This window comes from Melanotaenia boesemani, chromosome 11, assembly GCF_017639745.1.
Source record: "Melanotaenia boesemani isolate fMelBoe1 chromosome 11, fMelBoe1.pri, whole genome shotgun sequence".
Lineage (NCBI taxonomy): Eukaryota > Metazoa > Chordata > Actinopteri > Atheriniformes > Melanotaeniidae > Melanotaenia > Melanotaenia boesemani.
In genome coordinates this window covers 16455017-16469852 of record NC_055692.1, presented here as the reverse complement: position 1 = coordinate 16469852, position 14836 = coordinate 16455017, and the positions used below count along the sequence as shown (strand labels likewise).

The window sequence follows — 14836 nt, the reverse complement described above, 5'->3', positions numbered from 1 at the left end:
TAAGTTGGTTTGATGTCACTGCATGACAGATGGTTTGACAGATTTCATAAACACATAAATTGCAGTTGCTTGATATTTATTACAAACATTTCCATTGCAGTTTGATCAAAGGCAACAGTTAAGGAAGAAAAAATAAAAAAAACTTCCCAGTCACGTCTTCAGTCTGATGCCTACAGGAACCTGATAAATAACGTTCTGCCCTATAAGTAACAGAGTTCAGAGCCGATAGGTATAACTAATCAGAGCACAGTCTGACAGGAATGTCCTTAGCGTGCAAGTATTTACTGCATTTTTTAAAACAGCATAAGTTTTGTGCCAATTTGAGTACAGAAAAAAAGGCCATTTGAATTCATCCTGTGGGGACTTAAGAATTTTATGACCATCATTTGCTGTATGTACAGCACTTTTCAACACACTTCACTCTGAAGCACATGTCAATGTCTTTGAGGCACTGCAGCAAAAACCAGGGGATTACCAAAAGCCAAGGCAGTTTGGACAACTACCAACTATCTTAGATAAAACCCTTAAAAACCAGGCGATGACGGCCTCTGTCTCAGTCTGCTGCTTCACTGGTGTTAAGACTCCACTGCTGAAGATGGCCTCTGGCTGATAATGTGCTTCTGAACCTCCCCAGCCATGTCAGTGATGCCCCTCCTGATGTCCAGTGACAACGCGTTCTCCTCGTCCAATGGAGGCTCTAAAACATCAAACTGGGAACGCAACAGATCTGCTCTCATGTAATGTCCCTTGCGGGCAACCATCCTTTGGTAAATAAAATCGTAGTCCCCATACAAGTAAAGGAAAAAGACGTCAGGAAGAGTCGGAGGCAAGATATCTTGGAGTGAGCCAGAAGAAGAAGTAGTGAGAGCTGTGGAGCCGTAGAGGAGGATCTGTCTGTACTGGCGCTTCAGAGCAGAGCATGCCATGAATGCATCAGAGCCTGAACTTCTTTCTCTGTGACGGGAAAACATACACACAGTTCAGGAATAAAGAACTGCTAAACTGCACCCACATATGTTGTGTGAATGTAGAGAAAATAAAAAAGAATGAGGAAGAAATTAAATCTTTGTTAACTTTAGTCTCAAACAGCTAAAACGATGGAGGAGGTGATAAGAAAACGAGTAAGACAAGGATGAGCAGATAATAAAAATAAAATGAGTGTATGTATGGAGTTAAGGAAAAGCAGTGTTTGATGTTGCCACTGATGTTTTAAGAAAGAGATGGCACTCTTTTTCACATCTCTTCTTCGCTCGCTCACTCACTTAATCTGTCTCACCCAAACTCCTTTTCCTCCCTCCCTGGTTTTCATTTCAATTTTCAAAACCCTTTTTGATATATATAATCCTTTTTAAGAATTTTACACCTGCATTTTCTTCTCTCAATGCTCTGCTTTTCACTAAAAACATAGTTTTCCTGAGGGTGTCTTTTGTACATGTAGTATTTAAGTAGACAGCACAGAAAACTGTCTGGGACCTAAATTAGTATTAAGATTTGGACCCAGTTCCTTCCAGTGGCCTACCCCTTCATTTAGAAAGATAAGGTACCCCATTTTATTTGGGGATCAAAGAGTAGCGGTTCTCTATTCCTTCAACCGGGGCAATGGAGACTATCTGGATGAAAAAATGGTCCCTAACTCCTGATCCCCAAAAGAAAAGGCGTACCTTACCTCTGTAGAGTTGAAGGGTAGAGGCAGGTTCAAGATGATGGTTAGATTAAGTCTTTTAATTAATCAGAGTGTTTGATGTCTGCTGAAGTGATGGAAACATGACAGCATCTGTGTTTCATGTTACTTGATCCTCACCTCTCGATGACTTCATGCAGTTTAAGAAGCCAAGGCAATCGGTCCTGAAAAGGCAAAGAACAGAATAACTTTATGTGTGACGTCCACCATGTTCCTTCAACACGTTGAGCATTAAATTCATATTTGCTGCTCAGGATATTTGCACCTGCAAACAAATATCACTATTAGAATATGGCTTAAGAGTATATGTTTGTACTTTCTACAGAAATTGGGAATTTTTCTAGAAAGCAATATCAACTTAAATCTGTTATTTCTTAATTTGTTTGAAGTTAAATTTATCATATAATAGTAAAAAAAAAAAAAAAAACTCTAATTCTCTTTGCTAACCAACTTAATTGTATCTGCAAAGCAACACACAAGACTATACACCTAAACAATGTTGGAAAAAAGGGAAGGCAATAAAAATTAGACAAAGTTTATATAGTTTATTGTTCTGGAATATTCGACAGTTAGCAGATTTATATATGATTGGTAAAGGTACCAGAATTGGGTATAAAAACAGCATCCACCAAAGGGTTAGTCTTTCCCAGAAATTCACCACATTGTGTCAAAATTGGTTAGAAAATCTTCAGGTAAACATATTTCTCAGTGCAACATTTTAAAGAAGTTTAGACTTTAAACATCAGTGTATAACTCTGAAAAAGATTCAGTCTGGGGAAATCTCTGGAAACCATTGCTTAGATCAGGGATGGCAAGTTTGGTCCTCGAGAGCCACAGTCCTACATGTTTGAGATATTTCACTCCTCTAACCTACCTGATTCAAATGGATTCAACAGCGTATCAAGCTCTGCTCAGTGACTCATTCATTTGAATCAGGTGTGCTGCAACAGGGAAACATGTAAAACTTGCAGGACACCTCCCGAGGACCCAACTTGTATACTCCTGGCTTAGATGCTTGAGGTGTTCAACTTTTGAGACACCACTTAAGGAATCATCACCATGATAAATACAGCCACAGAAGTAGTTTTCTTCAATTTTTCTAAATTGAATTAAACTGGTCAGTAAACACACTGTAAATCATTTCCTTGTACTTGTGCATGTTAAATTTAGGTTGAAAAATAAAAAATACAGACTGAGATTATTAAACCTTTATTTAACCAGGAGGTCCAATTGAGATTCAAAATCTCTTTTTCAAGCGAGACCTGGTCAAGGTAGCAGCCAAAGCACAAAGTAAATGCAAAATCAGGCTACATTTCCAGCAGTAGTTGCTAAGACGAGTGATTCCCAACCCTGGTCCGCAAGGTACACTTTCCTGCAGGTCTTAGATGTCTCCCTGCTATGGCACACCTGATTCAAATCCATGGTTCATTAGCAGACTTATACAGAACTTGTCAGAGATCCATTTAATGTGAATCAGGTGGGTTGCAGCAGGGAGACATCTAAGACCTGCAGGATAGTGTGCCTTGAGGACCAGGGTTGGGAATCACTGGCTTAGACTCCTCCTTGAAATACTACACCTGTCCAACTTGTGTGTTACACTTTTTAATTTGGATTTATTGTTGTGTAAAGACAAAGTTCTTAACCTTTTTAAGAAATGTTCAGGATGTGCCCCGATGGCCGCAGGGTTTAAGGGAACACATCCTCTCTGGTCTGCATCCCCTGCTGACCTTTACTGCAAGTCATTTCTTTTCTCTCTCTGTTCCTTTAATGTTTCAGTGTTTTTCCAGTCTGTACTTCCCAATAAATGCTTAAACTAAATAAAAACATTTAAAAAGAGCAATATTTGTTATTTTTTACTGAGAAGAAACTAATCATGAGAAAAACAGAGGTAAATCCCAGTCTTAATTACCTTGATCAGAAACAGAATCAGACCTATTTTAGTTTACACAGTACTGGAAAAAAATCTAAGTACTCTCACGTCCTCTTTGGTGATGCCAGCTTCACTCTGCCAACTCTAATACTGTGGATTTTTTTGCCACAGCGTGACAGTAATCCTGTATTTATACTTCTCAAAGTGCCAACTGTTGACTGTTTCTAAAATATGCCAAAGTGTTGGACAGAGCAGATTATTCTGCTTATCATGAAGAGTAGATATCTGAGTGGGAGGTTTATTGTCAGCTACCAGCAATCTGCTGCCAAATGCTGGCAGGTGCATCTCTCTGCCTCTAGGCTTGTACACTCAACTTTGGCAGGTAGCCATGCAATTGTTTAGAAGTCTCTCTTTATTTAAAAAGTCAGCAAGGACAAGAAAAAGATAAATATTGAACAAACAGAAAATAAATGACTCAACCATACAGGAAACCTGTGGGCTGAGATCAAAAGCTTAGTTTCCAGACTTACTGCTGACATCGTCTGCTCTAGTGAAGCTTCCTCCAGCTACTTGTTGACTTTTGTGTAGCTGCAAGTCTGAGAGAATAATTTACGGTACTCCTGACAGAGGAGAAACGGTGATCTCCATGAATGACTGACATGCACCTGGAGCTGACAAGACAACTCTAGGGAAGCACACACACACATCTAAGTATTCCTATCTTTTGGTGGACCCATCACTGACAAATCACATTTGCTATCCCCTAACTTCTAACTTTAATTCCAGCCTTCACCTAAAACCAAGTCTTCAGGCTCAAACCTCCATTTTCACATGTGAAATCAACACATGGCTAAAGAGACCTCAAGTATTGTTAGATGGTGTTTTTTTTGGACTTGAAAAAATATAATGAAACATCTCCACAAACATAGATACACTGACCTTGTCTGTGAGTGGTTCACCATGAGCCATCTTCTGGATGTTCTCCCATGGATGGTAGTTATCTCCCTCATGGAAGGGCCAACCCAGCTAACAAGTAACACACATAGACAGTTGAGTATCAAGTGCAATGGCATGGACAGAGATGATAGTGTGTCTGTGTGTAGGAAGGGTTCTGGTTGGATTTATTTACCTTTTCAGACAAGAACATCCCCAAACTGCTTCTGAATTTCAGAAAAGGCAAGACAAGCAAACAGAGCTGACAGGTTAAAATAACTAAACCAAAGTACACGAAAAATTGTTAGCAATTGGTAGTAATTTCTTTCTGAGTAAATTATAGGTAACTGAATATATCTGTTTCACAAAAACTAAAAACTTAATTATGGTGGATGCACTCAAGTATGCATACTTTCCAGAACCCGATACTCCCATTATGATGTAGATCATCCTGTCTGTGGATATTCATACACTTCAGGGCTGAACCTGTGCTGAAATTGATTAAAAAGAAAATCAAATCTGATGTAGCCATCAGTTAATAAAGTATTCATTACTAATACCACAAAATAAAAATACTCCATAACAAGAGAACGTGTATTAAAAATGTTCCAAAAGTCCATATATGATCAAGGAACGCACCACAAACATTCAGTCAGGGAACCATCTCAGTCCGACAGGTTTATACTTTGGTTTAAAAATGTTAGAGCATAATATATATATATATATATATATATATATATATATATATAAATGCAAGTAAACATTCTTTGTTTTTGTTTTATAAAAAGCTATATTCTTATACAATTGTAAAAGAATTTCAGTGAAGTTACATTTAAAGCAAATTGCATGGCTTAAAGCACTAATTGTTTCCCAGAATTAATCTGCTTCTTCTTCTTATTATTATTATTATTATTATTATCATCAGGTAAATTATTTACAAGAAACATAAAAAGACTTAAAAAGTAAAACCAATTCTTGTCTTAAATAAATGGTGTAATAATGTAGTATTGCTTCTTTTTTTTATGCTATTCTGACGTCCATTTTAAAGGGCATAAAATCCCCTTTAAAAGCCTATTTTAAATTTTTACAGTGGTGTTGAATGTGCATTGTATGGATGTTACTGGCTGTAACCTACCAGGACAGTTAACAGGTTGGATTTCCCGTTATCTCTGGTTTACTGCTCACTCATCGAATCCATTCTCATTTTCAGTTTTGTAACCTGGTACAACTCTCTCTCTCATCTGAAAACACCACAAAACTCACCCGTTCAGTTAACCCACGCCAGCACAATCCCCTCAAACTCCCCTCTCTGCACCGTAACCGGTCTGGGATCAGGAAAGCCACCATGAACAGAGAGGACCCTTGACCCCAACTGTTATTGCCATCAGAGTCCCGTTGGCTCGGTAAAACATTTACAAAAAAATCATTGCTTGTCACAGCAACAATCCCTCTGAACAACCTAAAGTAGAGAGTGTACAACGTCTTTTCTATTGATGTTTGCTTTGAACTGTTCGTGAACGTCGTATGTACACATGTACACGCCTGTACTTTCTATGTGTACTGTACTATACATTCATTTAAAACAATAAGCGTGTTTTTCTCATTATAATATGTATAAACCTTACAGGCCGGCCAGCAGTGTTCCTGAAAGGCGATAAATTCAACACATCACGCTGATTCCGTGTTTTGGACCATGGCCGTAAATTGCTCCGCTACGTGATGACGCACATTGCCTACGTTGACAATTAAAGGGACAGCATGGCGTGCATTATCAGAACAGTCTCTGGCTGCGTCTAAATGATCTTTGACGTCATTACAGATGAAAATTAGATCATCTTAGTTTAAATAAGTCTTGAGCAGAACAGTCTTCTTTACCACTTTGTGAAAAATATGTATAACGGGCCTCTAAATGCTATAAGAAAAATACATTTTCCCTTATTTTTTCGTTAGGAAATGATTATTGAAAAATTAAAAAAATAAAATAAAGTTGTACGAACATAGCACTGAGAATGTGTGAGTGTAAATTTTCTAACCAAAACTGTAAAAAGTGAACTTATTGTCAAAGGAAAGCCGTTCCAGAGGGGAAGTGATTCTCATCCACCAGCATCCCCAAATAGCACTAACACAAGCAAAGTAAGGTTGCCGAAATGTGATGAGGAGACGTTAATTGGGGTTGAGTCACACGGTGTGAGAGAGAAGGTAAAAAACATCCTCCGTTCAGCAGATCCATCAGTGGGCAGGCAGCGGACGGATGCAAGCCCTCTTCCTCCCTCCCGCCCCGACGCATCCATCTATTCTCTTATCCATCCATCCACCGCTCCATTTACTCATTCATTTACAAGGGCGTCTCAAGGGGTGACAGAACCCGAAGGGCACATGCAATGCGCACGTGTGCGTGAGTCTTCGCTGTTTTTACGTCTGCGACTGGTCTGTGTTTGGAGCCGCTGACATGAGGAGCTGAAACCGAACCGACACAAGGATGAAAATGCTCCGGTTTCGCAGCCCCAGCATCCGTTCCTTGGATCAGGAGATCCTCTGCACGATCCGGTTACTGGACGACTCCGAGATCTCCTGCAGCATTCAGGTAGAAAATAAACTGATGTACGGCGCTCTGTGATCAGCCTACTGCTTACATGGATAAATCCTTTTAATTGTATTACGTTTAATTTAGGCACTGAGCATGAATTAAAACTGCTTTCAATTTAATGCTGTCACAACCCTGTGTTGTTTATTATTATTCTGATCATCTTGCCTGCGGATTGAGACCATTTGGATGTATTGTTCTTCCAGTTTCTATGCTACCGTCATTTACTGTAGAAGCCTCTGCTTTGCACCATGCATTCTGAGATATATAGCCAAGGATTTCTACTAGGTGATTTAAATGTGACTCATATGGAGAGAAGTTTAAGATGAACTTTGATTCACTATAACAGAAAAGATATTGGACCCCCATGGGCGTGGTGGTGATGATAGTGATAATAACAGGGTTAGATACTACTGTTCAGATTATTGATTACAATCACTCATTTGAAGCCGGTGGGGCAGTAAGTGTCTGCGCTTTTTGTGTGGCTTCACTGTAGTTGTCTGGCAATAGATGTATTGATACATGTTCAACCAGCTACTTTTAAATCACTCTAAAAAGTGACTATGTGGGCCTGCACTGTTGAAATGCAGTCTAGATTTTGGAATTTCTTGAACTGAATTGGAAGTATAATTTTTATGTTAACTCACTACGTTGTGCTCAATCGTCATAGATTATACATTGGCAGACAAGATTTGAATGAATAATATGTTAGTTTGTCTATTTCAAGCTCTTTAAAGCCCAGTTCAAGAAGAATGATGTAGGTGTGGCTAATGGCACACCCACAGAGACCTCTGCTTCTCTGATCATTAAGCCTGGTTTGTTGCTGGCATCATAAAACTGTAGACGAATGTTTAGTACCAGAAATGAAGCCTTAGATTTTAATTTAGGCATTCACTTGAATGGATGGCAGATGCACTAATTGCCACCCTAAAGCTGCAGTCCAGCTGACTGGAAAACAAGGAGCGAGAGATTAATTCTCATTTCAGATCTAATGTTAGATCTTTTTGAGATGCTTGAAACAAGTAAATTCTAAATATTTAGCATAAACACAAAGATCATGTGTGGCTACTCAGTTTCTAATCTGCCAACATAAACCTTTTAATTGTGGAGCACACATTTGAAACAATGACAGCATTTTATCATCCCTCCGAAGCAGCAGCAAGCGTTGATAAACCAGTGAGTTGAAAAGAGTTGCAGACAGCAAACACACCTGCAGGTAAAGTTCACCATTGTCTCAGACCTTTTGCTTGACCCTAAAAGACTGAGAATACTTGCTGTATGTCAGACTAACTGTCTCACTGGTACTCTGCCTGTACCCAATCAATGATTTACAAAACACTGTTATGTGCCCAGAGAGAGAAGTTCAGCCCACAGAGAAATGCAGGTGTGTGTTTCCTTATGTTCAGTGCAAACTTGAATGCTTGCATATTTAAAAGTGCAGTAAATTGTGTATGCACGTCAGACAGCATTAAAGTGTAGCTTTTCACAAGGACTTGCAGAAATGCATCTTGGTGCTTTTAGCCATGTGCCTGCATTACCTTGAACGATAGGGAAATGGACATTTATATTTCTAGCTGACTGCATTTTCCTGGCCTTTCTTTAATGGCTTTGTGTTCCGGTGCCAAGCCGCTTCTTCCTACATATTTCATGACATCCTGTGCTCCTCATGCTACACTTCTAGTGCTCAACAACAGCTCATTCCTCTTTCCACTGCACACAGAATTCCAACTTATACTCAGTCTGCTCACTTTTTTTCTACCTGCAGGTCCACCTTCTGTCTGTCTTGTTTTCTACCTTCCGTATTACTGAATATGTAGGTCAGGATAAGATGCCAATGGCAGCGTTGGAATGTGAAACACTTAAAATCCTGAGAATTATATCTTTAATTTGAGCTCAAACTCTGTCTGAGTACATATCATAGTGTAGGTAGTTTGCTTCGTGTAAGTATGAGGTGCCCTGATTTCTGTTAACTTTTCTCTGAGGCACCAGTTCTCAGCTGAATTAAACACAGGTGCCTTGGCACAGTGTGTGGCACTGCGTGGATAATCCCCAAGACTTTAGAAAATGATCAAACAGTACCAAATCTGTGAATATTGTGGATTAGAGATAACACCAAAATGTGTAATTTAGCCTAAAACATGAGATTCTATAAGACTGAATGGTCACTGCAAATTCTAGAATAATAGGAGATGTATTTGGGAATAAAATGCTGTACGGAAAAACAATTAACTTAGAAATACACTTAGAATTTGATATTTTGAGAAGAAAAATTAAAGTTCAAATGAGATAAAGTCAATTTAACAGAATCCGACAGCTTTTTAAGTGCAATATTTTAAAGCGGTGCAAGTAGGTCTGCTTTGATATGATCAGGTTGCTCCTGAGACTAAATACATCTTATTGGTCCATCATCGATACCAGCTGACATTAATCTATTATTTTCTAAAGTATTACCTGTAATATTTGATTACTTTCAGTTAGAAATCAAATGCAAGAGAAGTGCAGAACAAATTACGTTACAGTGCATCATTCCCCGTTACCTTTTCCTCCTGTTTAGGGTCACAGGGAGCTGCAGCCTTCTCCAGTTGTCATAGGATGATAGGCGGGGCACACCCTCAGAAAATCACAGAGAAAAACAAACATGCTTGCTCACAATCACACTCATGGTCATTTTAGATTTCCCAGTTTATAGATTCAAACTTCACACAAAAAGTTCTGATCAATTTAGAAAATCCAAACACGTAAATCCAAATAAAAATCTAAAATACTCATACATCATCATACTCACTGCTAAACAGGTACAGCCTATTAACACATCTGAACAAACACTGGACTCTTGAGTCAGAGCCTGCTAGTATATATGTCATTTAAATAAATGACATATAAAACTAAGATTTCATTTAATTGGAAAGAAAAATGAAGTCAGGAAACCCCTGCATTTATCCACGTTATTTTCTTAAATTACATTTGGATGCTCCAGAAAGGATGAAGTGTCATCATTTTTAGATCCCAAGAGCTATCTCAGTAAGTCTCAGAAGACTTCACATTTATGTCACAGAATGCTGATTATTCTTGCTAGTGCAAGTGTCAAAGTGCTCAATTGATAATAAAAGAGATCGCACATTGGTGATCTCCATGGAAGGTGTAACAGGAAAACTTGGCTCTATAAAAGGGAGATCAGAGCAAACCATCAGTTTACCCATGATCATATAGACCAAGACAAATTTAGTAGAAATAGAGATTTTAAGCACAAATTGAAACCTAGAAATAGATCTTTAAAAAAATAATAAAATAATGTTAGTAATTACACAAGCAAATCTTCCCAGAAATGGTTAAAAAACAAGCAATGAAGAGTTTCTGAAAAGCCAAGTCAAAGCCCAGATGTGAAAATGTGTTTGAAACAGGCAGTGCAGCTAAAAATCCAACAGCATCTAAAAAACCTCAGAGACTGATGCCAAATATCCTGACGGAGTTATTTTTTTGTTGAGGGTCAGTTTTAGCTTTAGAAGCCACTGCTGGTTACCTACTTTAAAAAATAATAATAATCATTAAAATTTCCCTTGTATTTGAGTTCAAGTGCATCATTTTCTTAAGCAGGTATTTTATAGAAGAGTCTTAAATGTTTCTTTTTTTAGTATAAAAAAACAGTGTCTACATTAGATTATTAGTTTAATTTTTGGTTTCTGCAGAGAGGATAAAAAGATAAAAAGGAAAAGTGGTTAAAATAAATTTTCTTGTTTGTGGTAATAGACTTACTAAGCAATTTCAGGAGGAAGGAAGGAGGAAAGTTTCTTTTTTTAATCTGATCACAGCTGGAACCATTTGAGTATGATAATAAGACAGAGCTGTTTTTGCTCAGTATGTCAAATTTAGATGGAGATTTTATCTTTGAAATGATTTTGATTCTGGGTCATGAGGCCTTCAGCAGAACGTGATTATTTTTTACCTCTTTTTTGTTGTTTATGTTTAGTTTTTGTTGTTTTTTAAAATCTGAGACTAAGAATAACTTGACATCGGGGTAAAATGCAGGTAGAACAGAAGGTGTGCTCCTGTGTGCACACAGTGTGTGTTTTATGTTTATACCCCTGCAGGACTAAACATGTCCAGCCTGCTGCGCCCATGTTCGGTGCTAATGTTAAGTCAGACCCGCTGCAGGAAACACACGTCAAGATCAATATGCTTTGACCTCCTCTGCTTTCAGCTGTTCTCCCCGTCATCACTCCCTCTTTCTCTTCTCATCCTCCCATCTGTCCTTCTCTCTCCTCTCTCTGTCATCTTCTTCAACATCTCTTTTCTCTTTTCACCCCACTTATCCTCCTCTCAATTTCAGACTCACAATTACTCCTCTGAACACCTTTTCCCAGTTTCTATTTATACATCACTTATCTATATCTTTCTCTTCCCTCGCTCCATCCCCCTCTCTGTGACACACCATGTATAATTAAAGGAGATCACTGTTCTTCATGAAGCCAACATCAGTCAGCTGTCAGCGATGCCTACAGTGTGTGTGTGAGGCTCATTTGTATGTGTGTTTGTACATTAAATATGTAAAAGCAGCCACTGAACCAAAGTTCTGCAATTACAGACATTAACTAACCATATTTTGCATGAAATATTTGCTCAGTATGGTAATAATTTCAACTTTAGGAAGCATCTAATGAAGTCTGTAGACTTTTTTTTTTATCATGGAGTGAGTCATCTTATCAATATATTACAAACTAATATGCTGATGACTGCAGTACTTTTCACTATGTCTGCCTGCAGTTTGGTCTAAAAGAGCTGTGCGCGTGTGTGTGAGAGAGAGAGACTAAGGTGGTGGTCTATAAAATAATTTTTGTGTCTGGCGTGTGTGAGCAAAGCTGTGCTGTTGTTTCAGCTAGTCGGCATTCTTTGAAGCTAGTTATAAATAGCACCAGTTTTCTATTCTTATCCCGCTTGCTGGCGCCTCTTTGATGCTCTGCCGAAGATGACTAAAGAGAAATAATCCTTTTTCTGACATGTACTCGAAACTGAGAGGAAGCCGTGAGAGATGATACAGCAAGATAAAAGGGAGGGAAAGACACATCAACAGAAAAGGAGAAAAGTGAGTTAGATGGTTGATGGACAATATAGGCTATTATGGTTGGTCATAATACTTGAGCTGTGAGAATGATGGTGAAAATCAACAGGGTGCAGAAGGGAATCAGAGAGGAAATGAGATGAGTGGCTGTGGAAAAAAGATTAAGCAGATTAAATCATGAAAGAAATTTGAAATGAGAGTGGCAGAGCCAGCAGATTTTCCTTAAATGTGTGGGGAACAGAGCAAAAAACAAACAAGGAAAGTAGGGATATTAAACACAAGCAGGCTGTTGGTAAAAAAGAAAACCATCCATCCATCCATCCTTTTTCCTCCACTTATCCGGAGTCAGGTCGCGGGGCAGCTGCCTAAGCAGGGAGACCTAGACTTCCCTCTCCCACATTCACCAGCTCATCGGGAGGGATCCTGAGATGTTCCCAGGCCAGCTGAGAGTTGTAGTCCGTCCAGCGTGTCCTGGGTCTTCCCCGGGGCCTCTTTCCGGTGTGACGTGCCCAGAACACCTCACCAGGGAGGCTTCCAGGATGCATCCTAACCAGATGCCCGAGCCACCTCATCTGGCTCCTCTCGATGTGGAGGAGCAGCGGCTCTACTCTGAGCCCCTCCCGGATCACCGAGCTTCTCACCCTATCTCTAAGGGAGAGCCCAGCCACCCTGCGGAGAAAACTCATTTCGGCTGCTTGTATTTGCGATCTTGTTCTTTCGGTCACTACCTGCAGATCGACCGGTAAATCGAGAGCTCTGCCTTTTGGCTCAGCTCCCTCTTCACCACGACAGACCAATGCAGAGTCCGCATCACTGCAGATGCCACACCGATCCGCCTGTCGATCTACCGCTCCATCCTTCCCTCACTCATGAACGAGACCCCGAGATACGTGAACTCCTCCACTTGGGGCAGGACCCTATTGCATACCCGGAGAGAGCACTCCACCCTTTTCCGGCTGAGGACCATGGTCTCGGACTTGGAGGTGCTGATTCTCATCCCAGCCGCTTCACACTCGGCTGCAAATCGCTCCAGTGAGAGCTGAAGATCACGGCCCGACGAAGCCAACAGAACCACATCATCTGCAAAGAGCAGAGACCCAATCCTGAGGTTACCGAACCGGATCCTCTCAACACCTTGGCTGTGCCTAGAAATTCTGTCCATAAAAGTTATGAACAGAATCGGTGACAAAGGGCAGCCTTGGCGGAGTCCAACCCGCACTGGAAACAATTCTGATTTACTGCCGGCAATGCGGACAAAGCTCTGACATGGTCGTACAGGGACCAGACAGCTCGTACAAGTGCGTCCGGCACTCCATACTCCGGAGTACCCCCCACAAGAGTCCCTGGGGGGACACAGCTGAATGCCTTCTCCAAGTCCACAAAGCACATGTAGATTGGTTGGGCAAACTCCCATGCCCCCTCAAAGACCCCGAAGAGGGTGTAGAGCTGGTCCACTGTTCCACGACTGGGACGAAAACCATACTGCTCCTCCCCAATCCAAGGTTCGACTATCCGACGGACCCTCCTCTCCAGCAAAAAAAAACACAAAGTAAATTATGGAGACCTTAATAAGAGGAAAGAAAAAGAAATGGGTAGTTTAGGAAGGACTAGGAGGGTGGAAATATCTCGCTGAGGCCATTCACAGAGCTGTTTGATCTTTACTGCTTAAATGCACTCACCTGCTCCTTGTACATCCTGCTAGTACTGGGTTGGACCCCCTTTTGTTTCAGAACTGCTTTCACCCCATAGATTCAATAAGGTGTTAAAAACATTACCCAGAGATTTTCATCCATATTGACTTGATACTGTAGCATCACACAGTTGCTGCACATCCATGATGAGAATCTCCGGTTCTATCACATCTCAAAGATGCTCCACTAGATTGAGATCTGGTGACTGTGGAGGACTTTGGAGTACGGTAAACTCGCTGTCAGTCAAGAAACCAGTTTAAGATCTTCTAACGTCCACTTTTGATGAGTCTGTGTGAATTGTAACTTCAGTTTCCTGTTCTTACCTGACAGATAAGAACCTGGTGTAGTATTTTGCTGCTTTAGTCCATCTGCTTCAAGGCTTGATGTGCAGTGCATCAGAGATGGTCTTTTGCATGCCTTGGTTGTAACCCATGGACATTTGACTTACTGTTGACTTTCTGTCATTTTAAACCTAAATCTACCCATTCTCCTCTGACCTCTGACAACTGCTGCTCACTGGATATTTTCTCTCTTTTGGACCATTCTCTGTAAATCCTAGAGATGGTTGTGTGTGAAAATCTCAATAGATTGGGAGTTTCTGGAATACTCAGAGGCCAGGCTTCAAAATGTGATGATGCACAAACAAGTGGCTGACACCTAAGGAGCAGAAACGAAAAGAGAGGAGGAAAAGGAGGCCCATTGGGAGAAATTGCCTCTAGTTGCCAAGAAACAATATAAGCAGGGTAGATCCTAGATTAGCTACCCTGATGCAGTAACTCCTCTCTCATTCATCTTAACTACAGTTTTGGTATAAACATACGTTTTAAAGTTACATAAAGAAGGAAGCCCATACATAGTTTTAGTGTTGTATTGCAAAGATGGGTGTTTTTTCGAATCTGAACTTCTTTTGCAGCCAATTTATTAAAGTGAAAAGATGAGAGTAGCATGTACTTGATGCAGAATACAAGTTCTTTCTGAGCTTATGCAACAATACTCTGTAACTACTCTTACATTCATTTCA

General features: G+C 40.1%; 2 protein-coding genes across 12 annotated transcripts in view; one reads left to right on the top strand and one right to left on the bottom strand.

Annotated features, from left to right (window-relative positions):
* Positions 1-59: 59 nt before the first annotated feature.
* Positions 60-6212, bottom strand: LOC121648780 (probable gluconokinase). 7 transcript variants are annotated; one of them, XM_041999153.1, is made up of 7 exons: positions 6110-6188; positions 5620-5725; positions 4897-4975; positions 4681-4711; positions 4491-4577; positions 1802-1845; positions 60-954 (listed from the first exon to the last, which is right to left on the bottom strand). In XM_041999153.1, the coding sequence occupies exons 3-7, from the start codon at positions 4932-4934 to the stop codon at positions 576-578; spliced, it is 579 nt and encodes a 192-aa protein (XP_041855087.1). In that variant the 5' UTR covers positions 4935-4975; positions 5620-5725; positions 6110-6188; the 3' UTR covers positions 60-575. The 7 variants fall into 7 exon arrangements, with proteins under 7 accessions (XP_041855087.1, XP_041855085.1, XP_041855086.1 ...); XM_041999151.1 differs by lacking the exon at positions 6110-6188 and having other exon boundaries at positions 4897-4970; positions 5620-6103; XM_041999152.1 differs by lacking the exons at positions 5620-5725; positions 6110-6188 and adding an exon at positions 5748-5836.
* Positions 6213-6690: 478 nt separating this feature from the next.
* The window catches only part of frmd3 (FERM domain containing 3), a 51459-nt gene continuing 43313 nt past the window's right edge, over positions 6691-14836 (top strand). For all 5 annotated transcript variants that reach the window (XM_041999129.1, XM_041999126.1, XM_041999128.1 and 2 more), the window contains exon 1: positions 6691-7068. In XM_041999129.1, the coding sequence (XP_041855063.1) occupies positions 6964-7068 (105 nt within the window). In that variant the 5' untranslated portion in view covers positions 6691-6963. The remainder of the gene's footprint in view (positions 7069-14836) is intronic.